This window comes from Oryza glaberrima, chromosome 3 (genome assembly GCF_000147395.1).
Source record: "Oryza glaberrima chromosome 3, OglaRS2, whole genome shotgun sequence".
Taxonomy (NCBI): Eukaryota; Viridiplantae; Streptophyta; class Magnoliopsida; order Poales; family Poaceae; genus Oryza; species Oryza glaberrima.
This window is the reverse complement of record NC_068328.1, coordinates 26,930,423-26,952,682: the sequence shown is the minus strand read 5'-3', so window position 1 is coordinate 26,952,682 and position 22,260 is coordinate 26,930,423. Positions and strand designations below refer to the sequence as shown.

The 22,260-nt window shown below is 44.8% G+C and overlaps 2 protein-coding genes and 1 pseudogene across 3 annotated transcripts; all 3 read right to left on the bottom strand.

The window, feature by feature from the left end:
- Window positions 1-5,777: 5,777 nt before the first annotated feature.
- Window positions 5,778-6,468, bottom strand: LOC127766376 (uncharacterized; annotated as a pseudogene).
- Window positions 6,469-7,473: 1,005 nt separating this feature from the next.
- LOC127766154 (calcium-dependent protein kinase 9) lies at window positions 7,474-13,216 on the bottom strand. The gene is made up of 5 exons (XM_052291221.1): window positions 11,927-13,216; window positions 8,751-9,163; window positions 8,496-8,663; window positions 8,196-8,426; window positions 7,474-7,919 (listed from the first exon to the last, which is right to left on the bottom strand). Exons 1-5 carry the CDS (start codon window positions 12,690-12,692, stop codon window positions 7,773-7,775), a joined length of 1,725 nt encoding a protein of 574 aa, XP_052147181.1. The 5' UTR covers window positions 12,693-13,216; the 3' UTR covers window positions 7,474-7,772.
- Window positions 13,217-16,618: 3,402 nt separating this feature from the next.
- Window positions 16,619-21,753, bottom strand: LOC127766155 (uncharacterized). 2 transcript variants are annotated; one of them, XM_052291223.1, is made up of 4 exons: window positions 20,936-21,753; window positions 20,672-20,844; window positions 17,405-17,476; window positions 16,619-17,328 (listed from the first exon to the last, which is right to left on the bottom strand). In XM_052291223.1, exons 1-4 carry the CDS (start codon window positions 21,639-21,641, stop codon window positions 16,864-16,866), a joined length of 1,416 nt encoding a protein of 471 aa, XP_052147183.1. In that variant the 5' UTR covers window positions 21,642-21,753; the 3' UTR covers window positions 16,619-16,863. The 2 variants fall into 2 exon arrangements, with proteins under 2 accessions (XP_052147183.1, XP_052147182.1); XM_052291222.1 differs by having other exon boundaries at window positions 17,402-17,476; window positions 20,936-21,741.
- Between the last annotated feature and the right edge of the window lie 507 nt (window positions 21,754-22,260).

Sequence of the window (22,260 nt, the reverse complement as noted above, 5' to 3'; positions counted from 1 at the left end):
CACGGAGTGCACAGAAATAAAGGTGTGGATGTAGCTTCTTTGAAGCAAACATCGAATTATAGTCCATTATTTCAGGCTGATAAGATACATAGCTATTAGTTCACAATTTCACATATGTAGAATTTGATGGAGTGATGGAAGCTTGGCTACTTGGCTTGCTTGCTGTTGCTGCTCGGCGCTGCACGGCTGCACTGGCTGCTGTGCCCTCTGCCATGCCTGCCCCTGCTTCTGCTCTGCCTGCGCTACGCTCATGCGCGTGCCCGGCCGCTCGCCTAAGCCCCTGGGCCCCGGCGGTTGGCCACGCTGCGCCGCTGCCCGGAGCGGATGACGCAGCGGCAGCTCTGCGCCCCGGAGGCCGGGAGCTTGGCCGCGCCCTTACTCCCCTCTGCCTGCCCTCCCGCGCGCGGCGCGCTACCTCCTGCAGGCAGCACCGCAGCAACCGCCGTCCGCCGATGGGGATTGCTAGATTGGAGGAGATGGTCAAGTAGGGAAAATTTGGGTCTCTGCCGTCGCTCGTCTTCTCCCGACGCAGCGTCGCCATTGCTCTCTCTGGCGGCGGCGGCGGCGGTGTGGGGGGAGGCCCTCCTTCTCCCGCCTCGTCGCCGCGCTGCCTTGCCGCCGGACTCCCACCTCCCCCACCGGCATCCCTCCTCCCCACCCGCCGGCTGCATTGCCAGAGAGAGAAAAGAAGAGGAGAGAGAAAGGAAGAGAGGTGGAGAGGTAAGGGGAATAAGAGGCTGACATGTGGGATCCACGTGTGTCCCGCGCTGAGTCAGCTGCCATATCGGATAAAATCGGAGTTAAAAACCACCGGGGGGACATTTCTGTGCATCAATAATTTCAGTTTTCAGGCTTAACATATGCATACAACAGTACAGACATACATGAGCAACATTACTGGTTCATAGCAGCCTTACTAGCAAAATACGTAAGACATGAGGCAGGCTACATTGTCACTGCAAATAGGTTACTACAAGTTCACAGGCACACGTGCATTACAAGTTCATCACAGCCATTGGCAATTAGCAAAATACTTAGAGAGGAGACAGCTGGCATTACAGTCGAAGATAGGTAGATAGGCTCCTAACTACTCTAGTTGGTGGTGCACTTGAGGATGTTAGGTCTTTCCTCTTCTGGGGAGTCTTCTCCTTTTTTGGTGTCTTTTTTTCCTAGGTGTTTTTTTCTTCTTTGGTGCAGAGCAGCTTGCTTCACTTGTTGACACTCCTGGATCATTTCCTTGTCTGCACACTTGTCTCTTCCTACAAAAAAGTGAGAATTTTTAGACCATATGGCAAGCATACAAGCCTGAATCTTAATGACTACAACATAGCACAATACATCAGGAGTGTAACTAACAATAATTATCAAGTTGGGTTTTTTTTTATCAAGTTGGAGTTAAAGAACACAAACTGCTTGCACAAAGACTAATTAAGAATGGAAGCACAATGACAGCAATATACTCTTTTTGGGGGGTGCAGTGGCTGCTCATATCATCTGCATCTGCAGGTTCAGCCAGCTTGCATGTTTTCTCAAAATGTCCAAATCTTTTACATCTCTTGCATTTCACTCTCTTTCTTCCAGGCTTCAGAAATCCCCTTATTCTCTGTACTCTAGGCCTCCCAGCACCTCTCTTCTGCTTAGGGACATGCACCTTGAAGCCCAAATCAACTACTGGCCACTGTGTCCTGTCAGTCATAGGTGGTACTTTGCCTACATAAGCTGTCCTGAACATGTGCACACTATAATATGGGCTCACAAAATCTTGTATCCTTCCTCCATTGCTGCATATCCAGGCCAATGCATGCCTGCATGGCTTCCCTGTTATTTGCCAAGCCCTACAGGAGCATTTTTGGTTGTCTAGGTCAACAATATGCCTTCTAGTCTTGTTGTCAGTATCCACAAGTGTGACCTCTGCAAACCCATCATCACTTCTGGCAATCTTCACCACTTTAAGAAGAGATGTGGCATCATTAAGCTGCTTCATAACACCTGGAATGATTCCATCATCCATTTTCTTGCCAACATCTCTTCTAGTGGCCATCTTCTCCATTATTAACTCTCGTATGCTGTCAACAAGTTCATGAGGAAGCAGTCCTTTCAGATTTCTGATCTGAGCATTAAAGCTCTCAGAAACATTATTTGTCAGATAGTCACATTTGCTGCTTTCTCCAAAGCCACATCTGTACCAAATTCTTGAATGATGTTGCTCAAGAAACTCTATTGCATCTGGTTTCACTGCATATATTTGCTGCATATGGTACTTGAAACCCTCCTCGGTGTAGCTCCTAGCAGCTAGATACAAATGCTCAGTGATAACAGAACCATGGTACTTCTTTAGGAAGTTAGCATAGAGGTGCTTAATGCATTCTCTATGCTCAACAGGATCACTAAATGCAGCACTAACAACCTTTTCTAACCCCTTGCATGCATCGGTTGAGATAACTAACCCTTCAGGACAACCAATAGCTCTATTCAATTGTTTCATAAACCACAACCAGTTGTCATCAGTTTCCAAATCAAAAATTGCATATGATACATAAAACAGCCAGTTGTGACCATCTATAGAGGTGGCTGAAGCTAACTGTCCAGTGTATTTTCCAGTCAACTTAGTTGAGTCTACACCCACATATGGCCTACACCCTTGCAAAAAGCCATCTATACATGGTTTTAGAGCTACAAACAAACGCTTGAAGCACATTTTATTTCCTAACTTCTCCAATTCAATTTCAACTATACTACCTAGACACTTCCTCTCAATTTCAGCCTTCCAGTTGAAAAGCAACTGAAAACTTTCCTCATATTTACCATGTATCTGTTCTAGTGCTAACTTCATACCTGACCATGCCTTTGAATACTTCAACTTGATCTCATACTGTTCTTGCAGCTTCCCCCTTGCATCCTTAGCACGCTTCTTTGGATTGTTCTTCAACCAATCACCAAGCCTATCAGCAACCCAGCCCTGTGTAGCCATCTTGCCCTCTCTTAGTTTGGTAGATGCACATTTGTGTTCAAAGGGAAGAACTGTAATCTGCATGACATGACATGGTGATAAAAAGTTACTAAAACTAACACTACTTTCAGGAGATGAAAAAATAAATTAACTAAAATAATACATTTATACCTTAATTGTTTTCTTATCATGGATTAAGGAAGCACGTATTCTCCATGGACAGCCTTCAGCGCGACAGGTTGCAATGAATCTTGTTTTATCTGTCTTCAAATCAGCAAACTCAAAACCTTTCTTAATTGCATAATGCCTAACTGCTTTTCTAAAAGATATCATGTCAGGGAATAGAGCATTCTTCACTATATTTGGATTCTCTGGATCATGCAACACTCTAACAACCTGAGGGTCTTCATCAGTGACTTCTACCTCAGGAGCTTCAACCCCTGTGGCAGCAGTTTGAGAGGATTGACCACCAACCCCTATGGCAGCAGGCTGAGAGGATTGGCCACCAAACCCTGTGGCAGCAGGCTGAGAGGATTGGCCAGAGGTGTCAGGTGGCTGAGTAGGTTTTGGAGGCAGATACAACTGCTCATCATTAACACCAACATATTCTTCCTCATTATCAAACATGCTAGGCTCTCTAACATCTGCTTCCACTGTTGTAGGCTGTGCAGAACCATCATTAGTAGCAGCTTGTCCAGAACCATCATTGTGGGAACGGTTCTCAGGTGGGATGATAGCAATGGGCTCATGCACACAACACACAGAAGCAACATCCATGCTTTCCTCAAGAACTGCTACAAGTAGGTGGAAACTGGCCTCGGTTGCATACATCTCGAAAATATCTGGCAAATCAGTGTCCCCTATGAGCCTAACATCCTCACCCAAATTTTTGTTAAAATACCACACTGAGGGAGACTGGTTCGAGCCCCACTTAAACTCAACCCTCAAACTTTCCATTAGGAAATCAAACGAAAAACTCTCTGAATCGATTACCCAATGCTAGTGCCTCCTTTACTGATGATTTTCCTACCATCAGCATCTACTGTCGCATAGGGTTGCACCCTAACATCGACTGAAAACCAATGCCTACCAACGAATGACAAAACAATAACTCAAATCGCACATACAAAGTTCAAATCGAAACTCAAATCGCAGTTTTATCTGCATAAAGAGTTCATGGGGGAAGGTGCTCACGATTTGGAAGCAACCCGTACAAGGGATTCGCCCAAATACATTGCCAACGCGGTGGGGGATGCAGGCGTAGGCCCCTGCGCACTCATCCTCCCATCGGCGGAGGTCCTCCCCTTCGGCCGTCGTAGCCTCCGCCGCCGGCCTGCTCCGCCGCCTTCGCCTGCGCCGCCGCCCTGCTCCGGCGCCGAAGCCTGCGCCGCTGCCTGCGACGCCGCCCTCCGTCGCCGTAGCCTGCGCCGCTGCCCTGCTCCGCCGCCTTCCGCCGCCGTCGATTGCGCCGGAGCCGTCGCTTGCGTCGTCTCCAAGAAGCTAGGGTTTCGGTGTGGGGAACGAATGGCGACCGGGCTGTTCGAGCCGGACCGGAGCTGGTCTAAGCACACGTGAACACGAGGGCAGAAACGTCCATACAAAAATACGGTACCCTAAAACGGTGGCAAAGCGCGCGCAGGGTGTACATTGTGGCATGGTTCCAATTTGACGAAATAGTAGTGGCATGCACCCGGATTCCGAAATAGGTGTGGTATTTTTTTGATTTGCCACAATTCGCGTGGCATGAATCCAATTAACCCGTAAAATTAAGATATCCTCTGTTCGGAATGGAAACACGAAACACACACGAAGTCAGTAACCGAACGCTGAGACACTACTACTAGTACAGTCAGGGCGGAACTTGAGCATACGAAGGGGTGTCGAGTGACCCGGTTTTTTTAACCTATAGCTCGTATATTTTCATTACTTGTGCACCCACTCAATACAAACTTAAACATCCGTACCAGTTTAAACAAGATCTAACATAAAGTAAATTAAACAAGTGACACACTCCTCAATTTTATTCTAGCTCCGCACCAGATACACTACTACACTAGAGATACGTTTATTCAGAGAAACAGCAGGTATGCAGCAACGCAGCCACGCACCACGATCAATAAAGCAAAGCAAAGCAGCAAGCAGAGTAATTTCGAGAATCCTAATAATCGCGCGCGCCGGTAGTGTGCACTCCCGGCCCACGCGGCACGTGCGCGCAATTTTTTCTTCGCTAACCACCGCCGTTTTCCTTTTTTTTCGCTTTCTTTTTTTTCCGTGATTTTTTTTTTCGCTTTCCTTTTTTTTTGCGTTTTTTCCTGATTACTTTTTAATCTTCCAGCAGGAAGTGTTTTTAATTTTTTTTGAAATTTTTTAATTCTTGACTTGAAAATTTTTAAATCTTAATTTAAAAATTTTCAAATCTCGACTTGAAAGTTTTCAATCCCGAGTTGAAAGTTTTCAATCTTGAGTTGAAAGTTTTTAAATCTCGAGTTGAAAGTTTTCAAAACCGAGTAGAAAGTTTTTAAATCCGAGTTAAAAGTTTTCAAATCTAGGTTGAAAGTTTTCAAATTTGATTTAAAAAATTTAAATTTCGAGTTGAAAGTTTTCAAATCTGGGTTTAAAATTTTGAAACTGTAACTTCACATGTAGATTTCGTTTTAATTTGTTAGTTAAAAAAATCTCACAGAAAAAATAAAATCTTATCTACTACCATCATTATCCTAAATTGTTATTATCTAATATACTAATAGATTAGTATAACTACTTAGCTCGAAAAAACGAGCGCCGCCGACGCTCACGCGCCAGCTAGCGATGCCCGAGTAATTTAGCATTAGGCGCCGTGGTTGTGAGCCCGCAGCAGCTGCACGAAGCTCTTGTTCGCGATCACGCGGACCACGGCGAGCGCCTCACCGGCGCGCCTCCTCAGCAGCTCAGTGAACGGGCCGTCCCACCTCCCGGTGCGCCTCCACCGAAGGACCTCGAACGACATGGTGTACCAGTGCTCGATGTACGGCAGGTGCTCCGCCGCCACGCGCGCCTCACCGCTCTCCCACCTGCTCGACACGGTTTCCCCGACTAGCCTCAGCCGCAGGGCTTGGGTCAGCACCATCGACAGTGTCGCCACGCCACGCCTCATCGCCTCCTCGCCGGCGGCGTCGGCGTCGTAGGAGGACAGCGCCCCGATGGCGCGCAGCGAGGCCGCCCTCCCGAGCGGCAGGCCGGGGACGTTCTTGAGGCCGCTGATGAGGTCGCGGTAGGTGTTGCGGAACGGGAGGCGCCTGGCGTTGTCGAGGAGGACGTCCTCATCACCGGGGAAGACGTGCCAGTGGCCGCTCCGGTTGGCGAAGCCAGCGAAGGAGTAGTCGTGTTTGTGCACGGCCAGGTGCACGGTGCACCACGTCGCCGTCGGCGCCTTTCATGCTGACACCGTACTTCTCCACCACCAGGTGGTGGTCTCGCCCGGCCACGGCCAAGAGGAGGAAGAAGAGGAGGAGGAGAGTGGCATGGAAGCTCGCCGCCATGGTGAACCAGGACGCCGAGCAAAAACAAAGCTACGTGCAATGCATAAATATTAGTGGTGGATCTAGCATTTAGGATATGGGTGGTCCGACCTAATTTTTTTTTCTAAACACAGTAAATCTAACGATACTAATATATACAATGCAAGTATAGATAATAGAATAGACCAAATTATAAAAAAATTACCATGATATATCACAATGCATAAGAGTTTAATAAGATTTTAAAACTAAAAATTGAAAAATGTATACACATAGAAAACCTAAAATTGTTGCCTTGTTGGCGCGGGCGGCTGATCAGCTCGACGACGGCTCCTCGCGGCGGCACACGCACAGCAGGTCAGCACCAATGTAGTGCCAACCAGACGCAGCACAGCAGCGGCCAAGGCGGCAGAGTGCGGGACTCGCGCGTGGCGGCGTGGCCGTGGGGGCGCCGGGCGCGGGTGCTGGCCGCTGGGTCGCGCGTGCCGGCGTGGGCTGGCCGTTGGCGCCGTGGCCCTGCCCTGTGATTGGTTGTCTGGCTGCTGATCGCGTCGCGTCACGTCTCACGTGGAGTGATCAGATGAGATCGCGGCGAAGGCCGAGGAGGACTCGCGTCGCGTGATCGCGTGTGGGCCTGTGGGCGCCGCGAGTCGGGACTCGGGAACGACGGGAGGAAGAGGATTAGATCGCTTTTTTTCCTTTTCAAAAATCGCTATTTTCTTTTTTTTTAATATATAGGGGGGTCCATCGCCGTTTTTTTTTTTTTTTTTTCCGGGGATCACCCGGACTACCCTCTGTATCCTCCTACGATGAATATGAAACTTCGCACTGTCTTGTGTGGTCGTTAAAAAAAAAAAAGCTATGTGCAGCGTGATATTATAGTGAAACTGTCCAACGAGGAGATTATTTCGGCGGCGCCATGAAAAGAGCGTGTCCTCCCTACCGCCGACGAGAAAAGCTGACAAGAGATTTTGTGTGAATAACCTGATGTTTCATATGCATATTAGTATAGATCATCACAATGAATTTGCTGTAAATTTGCTTGATTACCACCGTTACCACATAATTACACCCGACGCAATTTCAAACACGTACAACGAATGCTGAAACAATCCCAGCGTTCACTAACACATCCTACACAAAGAAGGTTCAGATAGACGACCGATCGATCTACAGTAGATTGTACAAAAGAAAAATTGGACGAAATGGAAAACCCAAATTCAAATTCGAATGAAGTATGCATCAAAAAAAAAATTCGAGCATTGCATCGACCTCATCTTCTCAATGAATTCTCAAGCCTGAATCGACTGAATTCGTCGAGCTAGCTAGCGCGCCATGGTGAGCGAGCCGTCCTTGATGAGGCTGTTGCTGAGCGTCTTGAACCGCTCCCTCGAGTATTGCCGCGACGCCTTCCTCCAATCCGTCCCGGATTTCATCATCGCCACGAACTCCTCGTAGCTGATCCGCCCATCCTGCGTGCAAATTCAGAGATTGATCAGTTTCAGAGTTTATTTGGGAGAGCTCTAATGCCTAAATTTAACTCTGAGAGCCGAGTTTGAAGTGGAGTTGTGGAGGAGGTTAAACCCAGTTACATTTCTCCAGTTCATTTTGTAAAAGCGCTTCAACTAATTTCACTCTAATTCTGAGTGGAGTTCAAACTATCTGGCTAGGCTTCAAAAGAGATAGAGCTGAATTGAAGAACATTTTTGTTGCAAATGGAGTAGTGGAAGGGAAGCGTGTGTGTTTACCTTGTCGGTGTCGACTTCTCTAAGGATGTGGTCGAGCACGGCGTCGTCGGCGTGGCCGGAGTCGTCGGCGAGGGCGTCCGCGAGCTCGGCGCGGTCGATGTAGCCGCTGCCGTCCTTGTCGAAGAAGAGGAAGGCCGTGCGGAGGTGGTTGTCGTTGGAGAGGCGCTGCAGGTGGATGGTCACCGCCACGAACTCGCCGTAGTCCAGGTACCCATTGCCATCCACATCCGCCTGCCAATGCAAAATCAAGAACTCGCCATTGCCGCCATTGCTATCTTGAAGAAGGGTAAAGAAGCTTACGGCCTCCATGAGAAGCTCCATCTCGGGCTCGGCGAGCTTGGAGCCGACCTTGGTGAGGCCGTCCTTGAGCTCCTGGAGCGTGACCCTGCCGTTGTTGTCGGTGTCCATGAGCGCGAACATGTCCTTGATCACCTCCACCTCCTCTACCGACAGGTGTTCCGCGATCACCTGCGTGCATCGCTGGGCGGTCAGACACAGAAACGGGCTCGCCGTCGCCGGAGACGACATCAAGAGCAGAGCACGCACGCCACGTACCCGCATGGCCTTCTTCTTGAGGCGGTTCATGAGGGAGAACTGCTTGAGGCGGGCGCGGACGACGTCGCCGAGGGGGACGTTGGGGGCGCGGGCGGCGTGGTGGAGCCAGGGGTGGTCGAGCACCTGCTGCGCCGTGGGGCGGCGGCGCGGGTCCACGTCGAGCATCTGGCGGACGAGGGACTTGGCGGCGCGGGAGATGCGCGGCCATGGCTCCCGGTCGAAGTCGGCGGCGCCGCGGAGGATGGCGCGCGCCACGCCCTGCTCCGTCTCGGCCCAGAACGGCGGGACGCCGCACAGGAGGATGTAGAGGATGACGCCGGCGGACCAGATGTCCACCTCCGGGCCGTAGTCTCGCCGGAGCACCTCCGGCGCCATGTAGTACGGGCTCCCCACGATCTCCCTGAACCTCTCCCCTGTTTCCTTTCACTTGCCAAGTCAGTTCTTTTTTTCTCTTTTTTTTTGTATATTTATCAGCAAATTTTCTCATAAAAATTTAACAAATGTAAATATGTGTAATCACACATGTAACTATAATGTAATTTGTACGTAACTTTCACATACTTTTGAACCATTCGATTTTGCTTTAAAATTCATGCAAGGTAGATAAGAAAAAATCACATTGCACACGCATGTAAGGGAATTCGGTTCCATTACCTCCATTTCATGGAAATAACATGTCGCCTATTGATTTTTAAAAGTTACTTACAAGTTACATGATACTAAATTATAATATAGTTACAACACAATTGTGCTATAAGCCTATAATTACATCTTTGACAACAAATGTATAACTAGTTTTTTTGGTGAGGTTGAAGAAAAGGCTGGATTTGAAACATGGGCCGTATGAAATCTACTGGGCCTATCTGCACAGACTGCATGTAGGCCGGCCCATCTCAGTCTCACACTCTCACTAGGCTCTATCTCGTCACAAATATTGTACTGTGGTTAGTACAAATTTATCCACAAATGTATACTTAACCCCATATTTTGATGCTTTAGATATGCATTTAGACTTTTAAGGTATAAATAAAAATCCATTTTAAACGTTCAAGATGGATAAGCAAAATACACTGGAATTTTATCACTGTATATATTATGATGCAAAGTGATGGTCAATATTATGTTTGAAAGATCATGTCAATGTGCAAAATGTCTTTTTTTTTTTGCTTGAACATGAATGTGCAAAATAGAGAGCCTCTGTTTATAACAAAGGACTTGTCAAGGAGTTTTGTAGAATTCAAATCTTTCCATTTATTTGAGGAAAGGATTGGAGATCTAAAAATCTCATGAAATTCCTTTGGACTGCTCAATGCATTAATATTTTGGAGTAAGGTTAAAACAACCCCCGTCTCTCTGATCCAATTCTTGTACTTCTTTTATTATACGGATCCTTTGTTATGCAAATGTATTTATATTAAAACTCTGCTTATTTGCTATTCATATGTTTTACCACCATTCTTACATTCCAAGCAATAACGGTACGAGCTGACTGTATTCTGAAATGATCTGTCCAGCTCAATCTATTCGGCCATGCAACATCAAAGAGGAACAATAATTAAGAACAAGAGTGACAGTTTTTTTCTCCCCTGAGGACTCAACAAGAGCGAGTCGTCTATTATCGTAAGATCCTTGACACCGATCTTGCTTATCTTAATTAAGATCTTGACAGCAATCTGCTGCCGACCACGACCTCTTAACAGTCTGGACGCAACTATGAAAAAAAAAAAAACTCGGCGTGTGGTGGTGGTGATTTTGTTCTCTTTTTTAATCACTGTTTTTCGTGGCTGCGTATATTCGGTCTAGATATAAACACATGGTTTTCCAATCCATTTTTTTTCAAAATAAAAATATTCAGGTTATACTTTTATATTCTTTTCTACTATCGTTAATTAAAAAAGAAATTCAGCTTTGTGGTAGGTTGACGAACTCACTGACCGAGTAAGCTAAACACAGGGGACGGCGTGATGCGTGTCTGCAGAGAGGAGTAGCATCATCTGATGACCCAGCATCCACAGACTTTTTCTCTGAAAATTTCGGGCAGAATTGGCTCGGTTTTTCGGCTCACCGTCACGATCAGCTGCCATTTCAAATGCAGACTGTTCTTAATTTCTTCCACCGGTGAAAGTGAAATTCAGGCGCAAGAGGGCACCGAAACGCCGACCTGTTCTATTTTCACTGCACACCAAATTTACTAAGGGAGGGGGTCAAATTTGGGTTGGCTAGCCGACCAACTATGGGTTCACATTTTGTTAGAAATAATGTGTTCTTATTGATGTTTATGATTCTTTTTTAATATGAGTGATTTTGCGGTTTTTTATGAGGCATCGTATTTTCGGTATCTCTCTCTGCAAAATTTGATTCTCCCTCCCTCGCGGTTCATTTATATTTGACGTTAACAGAATTACGATTGGTTCTTCCAACGTCAAGTGCAAATGATTGGAGAGAGCACCTCTTTTAAGTACCATAAAATTTCTCTTAAAGATATGTTTTTTATATATAAAAACATAAAAGGCTCTACTGAGGTTTTATATGTACTCCTACCTACCCATTGATCATTTGGGGGTGTTTTGTGCTTTATGATTTGGCACCCGTGAAAAGATAACGTGTTTAAGAAATGGGATAAAATTTCACCTTTTATAACAGAAGGGATCTTTTGAAAAGTTGTAGCAGGGGACTAATTAACTATTCCCAACTGTGCTTATAGTATTATAATTCTCAAAGAATCCACGTGCAACCCAAAAAAACAACTGCAAAACTAGTTTGAGCATTTCTGGAAAATCTCTGTTTTCATGCAATTAGATCTTTTGACATTGTGAAGGAAAAAATATCTTTTTTTTTTTGCAATTTCATCTTTGATATTTTGAAAAAGCTCCCAATTTATTTACATTACAATCTTTGAGGTTGTGAAAAATTATTGTGAAAAGCTCCAAATTTATTTGCAGTTCAATTTTTCATATAGTGAAAATCTCCAAAATTTCTTGCTATGGGATTTTTTGAGGTACTGAAAATCTCTAAAAAAAATTATTTGAATGGGATTTTTGAGAATATCTACTACCACTAAAAATTTTTGAGAATATGTTCTAAAAAAATTAAATGGGGAAGAGAGGCAAAAAAAAAAAAAAAGTTTTGTTCAAGCGTGCATGCATTGCAGAGGAAGAAGAAGGGAAGAAGCTGACCAGGTCGGAAGAAGACGGAGAGGCCGAAATCGATGGCCTTGAGCTGCGCGTCCTCGGCCTTGCCGGCGTAGAGGAAGTTCTCCGGCTTGAGGTCGCGGTGCATCACGCCGTGGGCGTGGCACGCGCGCACCACCTCCGCCACCGTCCGCGCCGCGGCGGCCGCGGCGCGCTCCGTGTACCGGCCCCTCGCCACGATCCGGTCGAACAGCTCGCCGCCGTCGCAGAGCTCCATCACCAGGTGCACCGCGTCGGCGTCCTCGTAGGCGGCGCGGAGGCGCACCAGCGCCGGGTGGTCCGGGAGCGACGCCATGATGGCCACCTCGCGCCGCACGTCGGCGACGTCCACGGCGGTGCGGAGGCGGCGCTTCGGGATGGACTTGCACGCCAGCCGCTCCCGCGTCGCGCGGTCCGTGGCGAGGTGCGTCACCCCGAACTCGCCGCGCCCCAGCTCGCGGCCGAGCTGGTACTTGTCCGTGACGCGCAGCCGCGGGTGGTGCGGCACCACGCCCTCCAGCACGCGCACCGCGGACGCGGCGGCGCCGCCCCTCGCCGGCAGCACCCGCGGCGGCGCCCAGTCGTACGGGTTGGGCTTCGCCCTCGCCCTGGGCTTGGGCTTGGGCTTGGGTTCTTGGCCATGCCTCTGCCTCGTCGCCGTCGTCGTCGTCGCCGACGGCGCCGGCGACTTCTTGGCCGCGTGATGATGATCTCGCGGCGGCGCGCCCACCTCATCGGTGGTAGCCGGAGCGACGCAGCACGTGTTGCCCATGGCGATCTTCTAGAACCTTCTGGAAACTTCCTCACCACAGCTATATATCTACCTCTCTAGCTAGCTTAATTCTATCTACTTCTACATCTCTCGCCCATCTCAGCTCAGCTCAGCTTAGCTTGGATGAACAAGAAGCATAAAGAAACAAGGGAAATTAAGCCGCAAAATATATATATATATAGTGTGAATCAAATGATGGAGAGAGACGGGCGGGAGGAAGAGAGGAGGGAGAAGAAGAGGTCGATGTCTTGAAGTGGTCTACTACGCAATTGCAATGAGATCAAATCGACAGAGAAAGAGAGAAGAAAAAAATGAGACAGGAATCAATCAAATATAGTTTTTTGATGAATGATATGAGCTGATCTGAGTAAAAAAAAAAACTTAATTTGATCGGTAAGAAGCATCAGTGTGCACGCATGATGCTTTGCCATGCATGGTCGATCGATCAAAGCAGGGGGTAGAAAGAGGGAGGCAGTGACGACCAGTGAGGGAGGGAGCTTTGCTTCAGGGCTACGTCGTGTCGAGAGATGGGATCAGTGAGTAGTAGAGATGAGAAATGAAGAAAGAAAGGGACCAATATATCATGCATACTCCTACTGCATGATGATGCATACTAGTAGTATATGAACAAGTTGCAGCGAAGGAACAAATTAAACCGAAACTAGTTAACGTAAATTTACAGTTATATTCTTTTTCTTTTAAAGGCTTGTAGGTGTTTATCTCATATTAATATATCTTATTAAGTTTCCTTTTAAAAATGTAACTATTTAGCTAACATGTTTATATAAACGAGATGGTATCCTTGAGAAAACACTTTAATTTCCCTGTACGAATCTGAAGTTTTGATGCGGATGAAAGGATGCGTAGCTTCCTAGTACGAGGGACAGCTCTACCAAGAGGCAGGATTACTATAAAATACCTGATACCTTTGCTGTCTCGATCTCCAACTAGCTACAACCATTTCTAGCTCGAACTGTTCTTTTTTATTCAACTTCTTTTTCTCCCATTCCTTTCTGTTGCTGTCGAAGTGTCGAGTTGCTGCTGCCTCTTGCATTGCGTCGGTCCATTGAGTTGGTCTCCCGGTGTAGGCGTGTATAGCTATAGCTAGGTGCCTTTGGCTCAAATGCAGAATTTGGCCTCGTATCGTATATACTCGCTACGTCTCAAAATAAATCGATCTTGTACGATCGTACTAGATATAAACATTTATTGTACTACAACATATCCAGCCTCAACGTTTGGCATATTTTTTGAATATTTGCAAACGAAAATTAATTTGTGAATAAAATTTTTATATATGTGTTCTTAGCGATCTAAAAGCAAAGGCTGAAAAATAAACTTCAATGAAAAAACCCTAAAATCAGCTCCAAATTTAACGTTGAAAATTTAAATTTTGGCTGATAAGCATATGAATATGCCAAACGATGAGGAGGGAGTATGTAGCTAGTCAGCTGATCGATTAGCCTGCGGTTTGTGCATGCTTAATTTAGCTTTTCTGTGTGTTGTTCCCTGATCTGTTTGTTGTTCATCATGCCGCGCAGCTGGGGTCGATCTAGCTGATGCCGTGTGGATTCCAGCACAAAGGGTACAAAACGACCTCGAGCCGGCATTCAGGGCTTCAGGCATGCAAGTGTCTGTGGTTTCTTCGAAAAAAGTTAAGAATTTATTCGGTTATTTAAAAATATACAAGTGGGCAATACTATTGCTCGTACAAAGACCCATTTAAATATTTTATATCCTAAACATTTTAGAAGCAAAAATGAACTAGAATTATAATAATCAGGGAAAAAAACTGATTGTCTACTCCACTGGCATCCCTAGCGCTACCTGAAGACGGATGCGCGTAGAGCTTAAGCCGTATTTGTTTTGTTCCTACAACAAAGCGAGAAGAAATATATCATTTTTCATGCGCACACTTTCCGAACTGTTAAATGGTACGTTTTTTATTGAAAAAAGAGAAAAAAAATTACTTTAGAAACCATATTAATTATTTTTAAAATTTAAAATAGCTAATACTCAATTAAACATGTGCTAATAGATTAACTTGTTTTACCTATATAATTTTTCCTTCCCACCTCTCAACAACACACCCACTACAAAATGAATGGATGAAAAATGAGCTGCTGTGTGAGCTACCCGCTTAATTGCATCGCTAGTAATGCGTCCCAATCCCTCAGATATAGCTAAGCTAGCTACTACCGTTTGTTTGTTTGTTGCGATCAAGACACAATTGAAATGTGGACACGTCTTCTGACCAAGTGACCAGACGTGCGTGTGCACAATGTTTTGTTCGTGATCAATTCATATGACATGACACATATCCAACTCCCAACATCTCGCCGTAACCCATACTATAGGAGTAGTAGGAGTGAGGTGACTCGAGAAACCAAAATTTCTCTCTTGCAATCTCCACCACAAGCATGGTAGCTGATGCAATTAATGAACCTTAATCAAGCTTAGAATTTAGGAACGCCGGAAAAGCACTAGTGTGGTGTCGAATCGTAGGAAAATGACCCATCCATTAGGGCTAATTTTATAAATCCTAATTATCACAAATATTACACACAACGAAGTGAACTTTCAATCGAAGTTTACAGCCACATTGTTTTGCCTATTTGTAGAATAAGCGAAACGACATTTTGGAAACGAAAAATAATTTATGAATAAAACTTATATATATATATATATATATATATATATATATATATATATATATATATATTCTTAGCGATCGAAAACTAAAAACTGAAAAATAAACTTTAATGAAAAAACCCTAAAATCACTTTCAAATTTAAGGTTAAAAATTTAAATTTTGGCTGATAAACATAAACATAATCAAAAAGATGATGCCCTAAGTGGATAAGAGATGTACCGTCAACTTATGTCCTTTTAGCATGTATAATATTGTGTGTTCCGCCGTATAATTGAAAAAAAATTTCCCATCCTGCAAGTAAGAGAGGACCACTTATTAAACAGGGCAGTGAGAGCTAATGATGGAATCGGCGCGAAAGGACGGAGGAACTGTGCAAGCTAGAAAGGTGAGTACAACAAATTCCTTTCCGCTTTGAGCAGATTAAGCAAATTAAACAAGTGCTAATTAGAAGAAAGGCAATGGTCAAAGGTTTTGGGAGGAGATAGCTAACATGCAGGGTCATGATTAAGGCATGAAGCGACGTGCACCGGGGCCATGATTAGTACCCATGATTTCGCTCCTTCCGAAAGCAAGTGCCCGGCTAATTACCATGCCATTCGACACTCTCTCTCTCACACACACAGACACTAATCAACCTGTCCGGTTTGCTAAAGTCAGCGTGATAAACAGGATTACATGTGTGTTTTTTTTTTTTGGTAGACAGAAATGTTAGGTGGAATGGTGGTTAAGAAATGGTCAAGTAATTTAGGTGGAGTGTTAAGATGTGGCATTGTCCATGTCTATTCGCTCAGCAGAAACTCTAGGTCTTCTCATAACACAAGAAACTATAGGTCAGCTGTCTGATTAAGTCCGACCAGAACATTTCCTTGAGCTGAATGCATGCATAAACAAATTAAAACAGACTGGGTTAGGTATGCAAGAGACAAACATAAGACAAAAAACATAAACAAAAATGTTGCACATAGAGCACATAACCGCAGCTCTCGGCTCGGATTGCTCAGGTAAACAACACACGGTCGCACCTGGTGACATTTGCAGGGTCGTCATAGAACAACAGCTAATAAAACAATCCTCACAAAAAAATATGGTACAGTAACGGACGGGAAACTTGGGAGTTGAGTTGGCACGATTTAGCAGCATCTATGAAGCCAACTCATGAAGAAAAAAAAAAAGAGCAGCACCAATTATGTGTATCATGTTGTTGTGATATGTAGACAGTAGATGCATGATAAATCTCATTAAGCAGAAAATGAGGAGAAGTAAAACAACCACCACACATAAACACAAGAAATGGAATTAAGGAGAACGAATATGACCTTAAACTACTTCCCCAAAGTATTCCGCATTATCAACCAACCATCCATATGAAAGTCATTGGAGTGACAAAAGAACTCACAGAGGGGGGCAAATGTTGACATAATAAAGGGCTAAGTTAGTTCTATAATAACAAAATGGCTCCCACAGATTATGTCCTCTCCTCGCGTAACACTCACTCCTCCAAGCAAAATAGTTAGGAAGCTAAGCGTTTGCGCCCAGCTCAACCCTCCCAGGATGGGCGTGGCCACCTCCCTGCGAACCTCCACCTTGATTGTTGTAATAAGAGCTGCCACCACCAGAGCGACCACCCCTGCCTCTGTTGCTGTACCCCCTCTGCTGGTAGTAACCAGGCTCATTATAGTAGTACCCACCACCCTCACCCCCACCACGGCCATTCTGGTAGCCACCGCCGCCGCCACCACCACGACCATTCTGGTACCCGCCACCGCCCATTCCTCGCCCCCCACGTCCACCACGACCTCCATTCTGGTAACCCCTCCTGCCACCACCACGACCACCACCACCGCGCTGGTTCTGGTAAGGCCGTCGAGAAGTGAACTGTTGATCTGCATTCCTCTTTTGTTCCTCCACATCTGCTTCAAACTTCTCCTGCTCCACCTCTGCTGCTGAGAACTCTTCAGAAGTATTCACCGGGGCTTCATCCTCCTGAAGTTATGTAGTTAGTCAGTATGAGGAAACATATTGCATATAGAAATATCAACAAATCATTGGTAAATACCACATTCTGAGCATCAGCTACATTAGGCTGATTATCGTTGTAGATTTCTGTAGCCTCCGAAGCCTCCTTCTCATCCTGTCAACAAACAAAATATAAGATATCAGTAAACAAGATATAGCCCGTGCCTCAAAAGAACTGACTAGGCAACAAACAAACTACGCCAACAAAACAAATTGATCACAACATTTGCCCACAGGATAATAGACCTTCAAGTTTCCTAAGTCAAATCACATCCAAACTACAAAAAATCTCTCTTGTAGAAATGCCTCTACAGTGCACTAGATTCAAAATAAGATAATGACAATTTGGAGCAATTATGCCCACACAAAATCCATCACAATCGATAATGGACACAATTCTAACCTCACAATATAGTGTGTTCTATCTAAATATTGCTCAGTCTATACACACGTAAACCAAAAGATTTGGCTTTAGAATGCCGAAGATGTTGCAAACATCACAAACTTTTATCAGACTCTTCTAGCAAATACTACAAATAATAATATATAATGAGCTCAATATGCCAGCAATTTCAACAGTACTATATTACACAGGCACAGTAAAAAAAATATCCACACATATGGCTAGCCAGACAGTTTTGGGTTAAGTGCCCATTAAAGGCACAACTTTGGTCATACTAAAAGGATATCGATGAATAAGCATTAATAATGTAAGAAATAATAAAGCAAAGTCTTAGCAATGATGAAAATATATCCTTCATTTTGTTGCTTCCTACGAACTGATATTAACTAGCAACATCGACAAATCGCATGTACAAAGTCTGTAGTCGTCAAAATAATCTAATCTTTATCCTTCTCTAGACCTCCATTTGTTATTGCTGTTCCTAATTTAAAAAGACAATCAAGTTATGTCATGCATTATGGAATATGGATTATGAGTACCACAGTTCTCAAAACACAATCTCTCGAAAAACTTTCTACATCAACATTGCTTAGATAACTAGTTCTAAGCTAATCTTTTGGTTAATCCATCCCTATGGACGATTGTCTATAATCTGTTCAATCATCCATAAAGAACAGAGCTTCAGTTTGCCATGTTCATTCACAAAAAAAATTATCATGCACAAACATGGACAAGATTGGCACTTTAAAGCTCAAAATAGAATTCTATAAGTTGTTCGATATTACATACTACAGAGTGACAAATGATTACAGATATTAACATATATATGAATGTGGGCAATGCTAGAAAGTCTTATAATATGAAACGGAGGGAGTAGCACTTATATAGCCAGAAGGGAGCTGATTAGGTGTTTACTCAAATGAATAATGTCAAATAATAAAATAAAATATCTTTAAAACTCAATCACACTTCAAGGCTCAATCATACAAAATTTATCAACAATCCAACAAGCGTGAATGGGGAAATAAGCATATAAAGGGTACATCTGATATTTGACATGCAACAAGGTTATCCAACCTACCTCATTAGAATAAAAAAAGGAGGGTTATGCCTGAACCATAGTCCTTACTTTCAGCTTGTGTTCTATTCCTACAAATAGGAATGACAATGATACACACAACTTTTAGGTGCAAAGCATTTTTTTTCCATTTTATAAATGCACTACCTTTTCTCTAATTGCTTCACTTAGGTGTTATCAACTCGAAGAATGAAAACATGTATGACAGACACCCATTAAAGGAGTTGGCATGCCTGTATACTGCCGGAAGGGAGTTAATAGTATTTTCTTTGGACAAAATGAACTCCATAATGGTAGTTGCTATAATAAATTTGCACAGTGGTTCAATATTATCTAAGCATTTTTCAGCAATGAACATTGAACATGTGCTCATAAGAAATCTACCTAAAATTCATAGCAGAACTCCAGAACTATCACAATAAGATAAATCTAATATGGTATGACTGTTGTCTGCGATAAGTTCTAGTCTTTATTTGTTGATGGTGACTTCAGATATGACGAAACAAGAGCTCTAGACAGAACAATATGTAAATGGGAAAGCAGCACTAGCTAATAATGGGCACATGTTCAGCATGGAAAACTGGGTCATACAGAAAGCAATCAGCAATCCTATGTAGTAAATTAAATTGATCTGAATACATCATATAGACACAGATGCAATTTGGTGTGTTCATAATATCCATCAGAACAGGATATTCATGCGAACTAGATCAGTAGACTGTAAACCTAGTTGCACATGACTGAGAGCAAATGAAAACAATTATAAACATATCCATATTGAATTACATCACCTTATAATGATTTTATAATAAACCTATAAAAGATTAAGTAGGCAACTCAAAGTTTAAGATGCAAATTGCAGGCACCAAGCAAATTGGTAAAAAATGCTTGTCAAGGATGCATGGCTGTACAATAGATAATATATTCAGAGTCAAAAAGCAGTAAAATAAAAACTGAGTACGTCTAAAACTAGAAAATATATGCATTAAGCCATTAAGGCATCAGAGAAGCAATACTTCAGCATAACAATATATAAGGAGTATATTATTGCAGACAAAGCATATAAAACTTAAGTTACACAAATTGAAAAGGAGAATATTTTGCAGATCAAATCCATCCATGAGGCTTAACTGGTCGAAAAAGAAGAAAATGTACAGAAAAAATAGATCTTTTAAGGACCGTATAAAAAAATCTTAAGCATAAAAAGTTCATGGAAGTTGTAATTTTGAACCCTCGGCATCTTATATCATGCTTTCAAAATGATAGCAGGCAAGAGAAACATAGTAGTATATTTGTCTACTACAAAATAATCAATTAGAGATACACTATTGTTAAACATATCAATTTCCAACAGCGGCAAAATCATTGGCACCTATATAGTGGAATACTCATGCTTTTTACTTCAGATATATGTGACATCAGACCCAGAATAATACAAATATCATGGTGTAGTACAAACAAAGAGTGGCAAGTTAAATGGGATACATGAACCTTTTCCAGCATAATTCTCACACACAGGCACTAACTGTCATTTGTCATCAAATAAACCATATGCAAGTTATCTAACTTCAAGCTTTTGATAAACACAATTTGGATCTGCCTTACAATCTCTACCCCCAAATGAAGTAATTATCCACAGTTGATCATAATAATAGCACTAGACAACAAAATCAGACCAGATATAATAGTACAAGCAGCAGCAATAATAACATATTGTACTGCATCAAATCCATCATCAATCCACAGCATGATAAAGTTAGCAGGACAACAATCATTGGGCCACGCCAAGTAAAGTTAATTGGCAAGAAAAGAACAAATATTTTTTTCACCTTGTGTCCCTCAGCCTGGCTCTCTTCCACAGCCGGCGCCTCTGGTGACACAACCATGCTCTCCTGCACAGCAGCCGACAAATCGACCACAGCCCCCATCTCCGGCATCTCCGGTTGCGCTGTGTAGTAGTCTGAAGCCATGATCTTGTCCAACTTCGCCCTAACCGCTGCATCTGTAACCAAATAAAGCATCACGGATATATATAAATCATCCAATCAGCAGCTAAAATCAAACAACATTATAAACAAAACCCCTATACTTACAAGTGATGCTGGATTCGGGGTGGATTGGCTCATCGGCACGGCGAAGCCAGAGGCGGGCGTGCTGCGCGCAGGACTGGAGCGCGTCGCGGTGCGAGACGCCCACCGCCGCGGCAGGGCGCGAGGCGGCGAGGGCGGCCAGAGCAGACACCTTGTCGAGATCGGACTGGTGCAGCAGGTCGGCGGCGTCCTCCGTGACGTAGTCGTAGGTGATGCAGCAGTCCCGCTCCTGCGCGCGCGCGACCATGGTGGCGACGAACTCGGTCTGCGGCTTGAGGTCGAAGAGGGTGCCGAAGTAGATGAGCGCGAGGAGATCCTCGACGACGGACGAATCCGCGGCGCCTGCGGCGGAGGAGGATGCGGGGGGCGGCGGCGCGGCGGAGGAGGAGGGGGCGGGGCGGGAGGAGAGCTCCTCGGCGAGGGCGGCGGCGAGAGGGGCGCGCATCCGCTCGAGCTCGTCGATGAGCGCGACGACGGCGGGCTTGGATCGGAGCACCTCCTCCTGCTCCTTGTTGAGCTTCCTCCCGCCGGCGAGCGACTCCTCCATCTGGAGGATCCGGTTGTGCTTCTTCCGCAGCGCGCGGAGCCGCTTCGAGACGACGCTGAGGGTCGGCCCGTCGGTGGCCTCGGCCGCCACCGCCGCCGCCATCGCCGCCGCCGCCGCGGCGGCGGGGGCCGAGGAGGAGGAGCCGGTGGGGGAGGCGGCCATGGCGGCAGGGGGTGGGCTAGGGTTTTGGGGATTCGGGCTTGGAGATGGAGCGGCGAGACGGGTGGGAGGCGATGGGTGGAGGCCGTGGGAGAGAGAGATTTATGGGGGAGAGGAGAGAGAGGCCGCCGGGTAGGGCATCTGGTTGGGCGGATTGGCTTGCACGAATCTTCAACAAGCGGTGTTGCCATTGCCGCCTCTCGCTACTTCCTCACCGGTGGTGTGCCGCTTGGACTTTGGACCCACCCTGGGCCTTTGTTCTAGAGTCTTCTTCCTTTGTGTTGAAGTACTTCCTCTCAAATATTGGGTGTGTTTACTTCACACTGAAATTGAAATAATGTGATGAAAAAGTTGAAAGTTTATGTGTAGGAAAGTTTTGATGGGATGGAAAAGTTGAAAGTTTAAAGAAAAAGTTTGGATCTAAACAAGGGCATACTGTAGGAGTTTGTTACTCGTTCCGTCAAAAAAAAAAATCCATTCCTGACAATCTAAGATGGAATTAGTGGAGAGTGAGAATGACTAAAATATCTTTAATTATTAAAAAAAATATTAGTAAACGTGATAATAAAACTTCTCGTTGTACCTGCTGAGGATAGGTAGGACTGTAAGATTGTAGAAGTTG

Coding starts and splice junctions, on each gene's coding strand:
- LOC127766154 (XM_052291221.1), bottom strand. CDS start 12,692: ATGGGCAACACGTGCTGCGTCGCTCCGGCTACCACCGATGAGGTGGGC. Junction 8,664..8,750: donor TCAAGAAGAAGGCCATGCGG/GTACGTGGCGTG, acceptor CGATGCACGCAG/GTGATCGCGGAACACCTGTC. Junction 8,427..8,495: donor TGGAGCTTCTCATGGAGGCC/GTAAGCTTCTTT, acceptor TTGCATTGGCAG/GCGGATGTGGATGGCAATGG.
- LOC127766155 (XM_052291222.1), bottom strand. CDS start 21,641: ATGGCCGCCTCCCCCACCGGCTCCTCCTCCTCGGCCCCCGCCGCCGCG. Junction 17,477..20,671: donor GCCAGGCTGAGGGACACAAG/GTGAAAAAAATA, acceptor GTTTGTTGACAG/GATGAGAAGGAGGCTTCGGA. Junction 17,329..17,401: donor TAGCTGATGCTCAGAATGTG/GTATTTACCAAT, acceptor ACATAACTTCAG/GAGGATGAAGCCCCGGTGAA.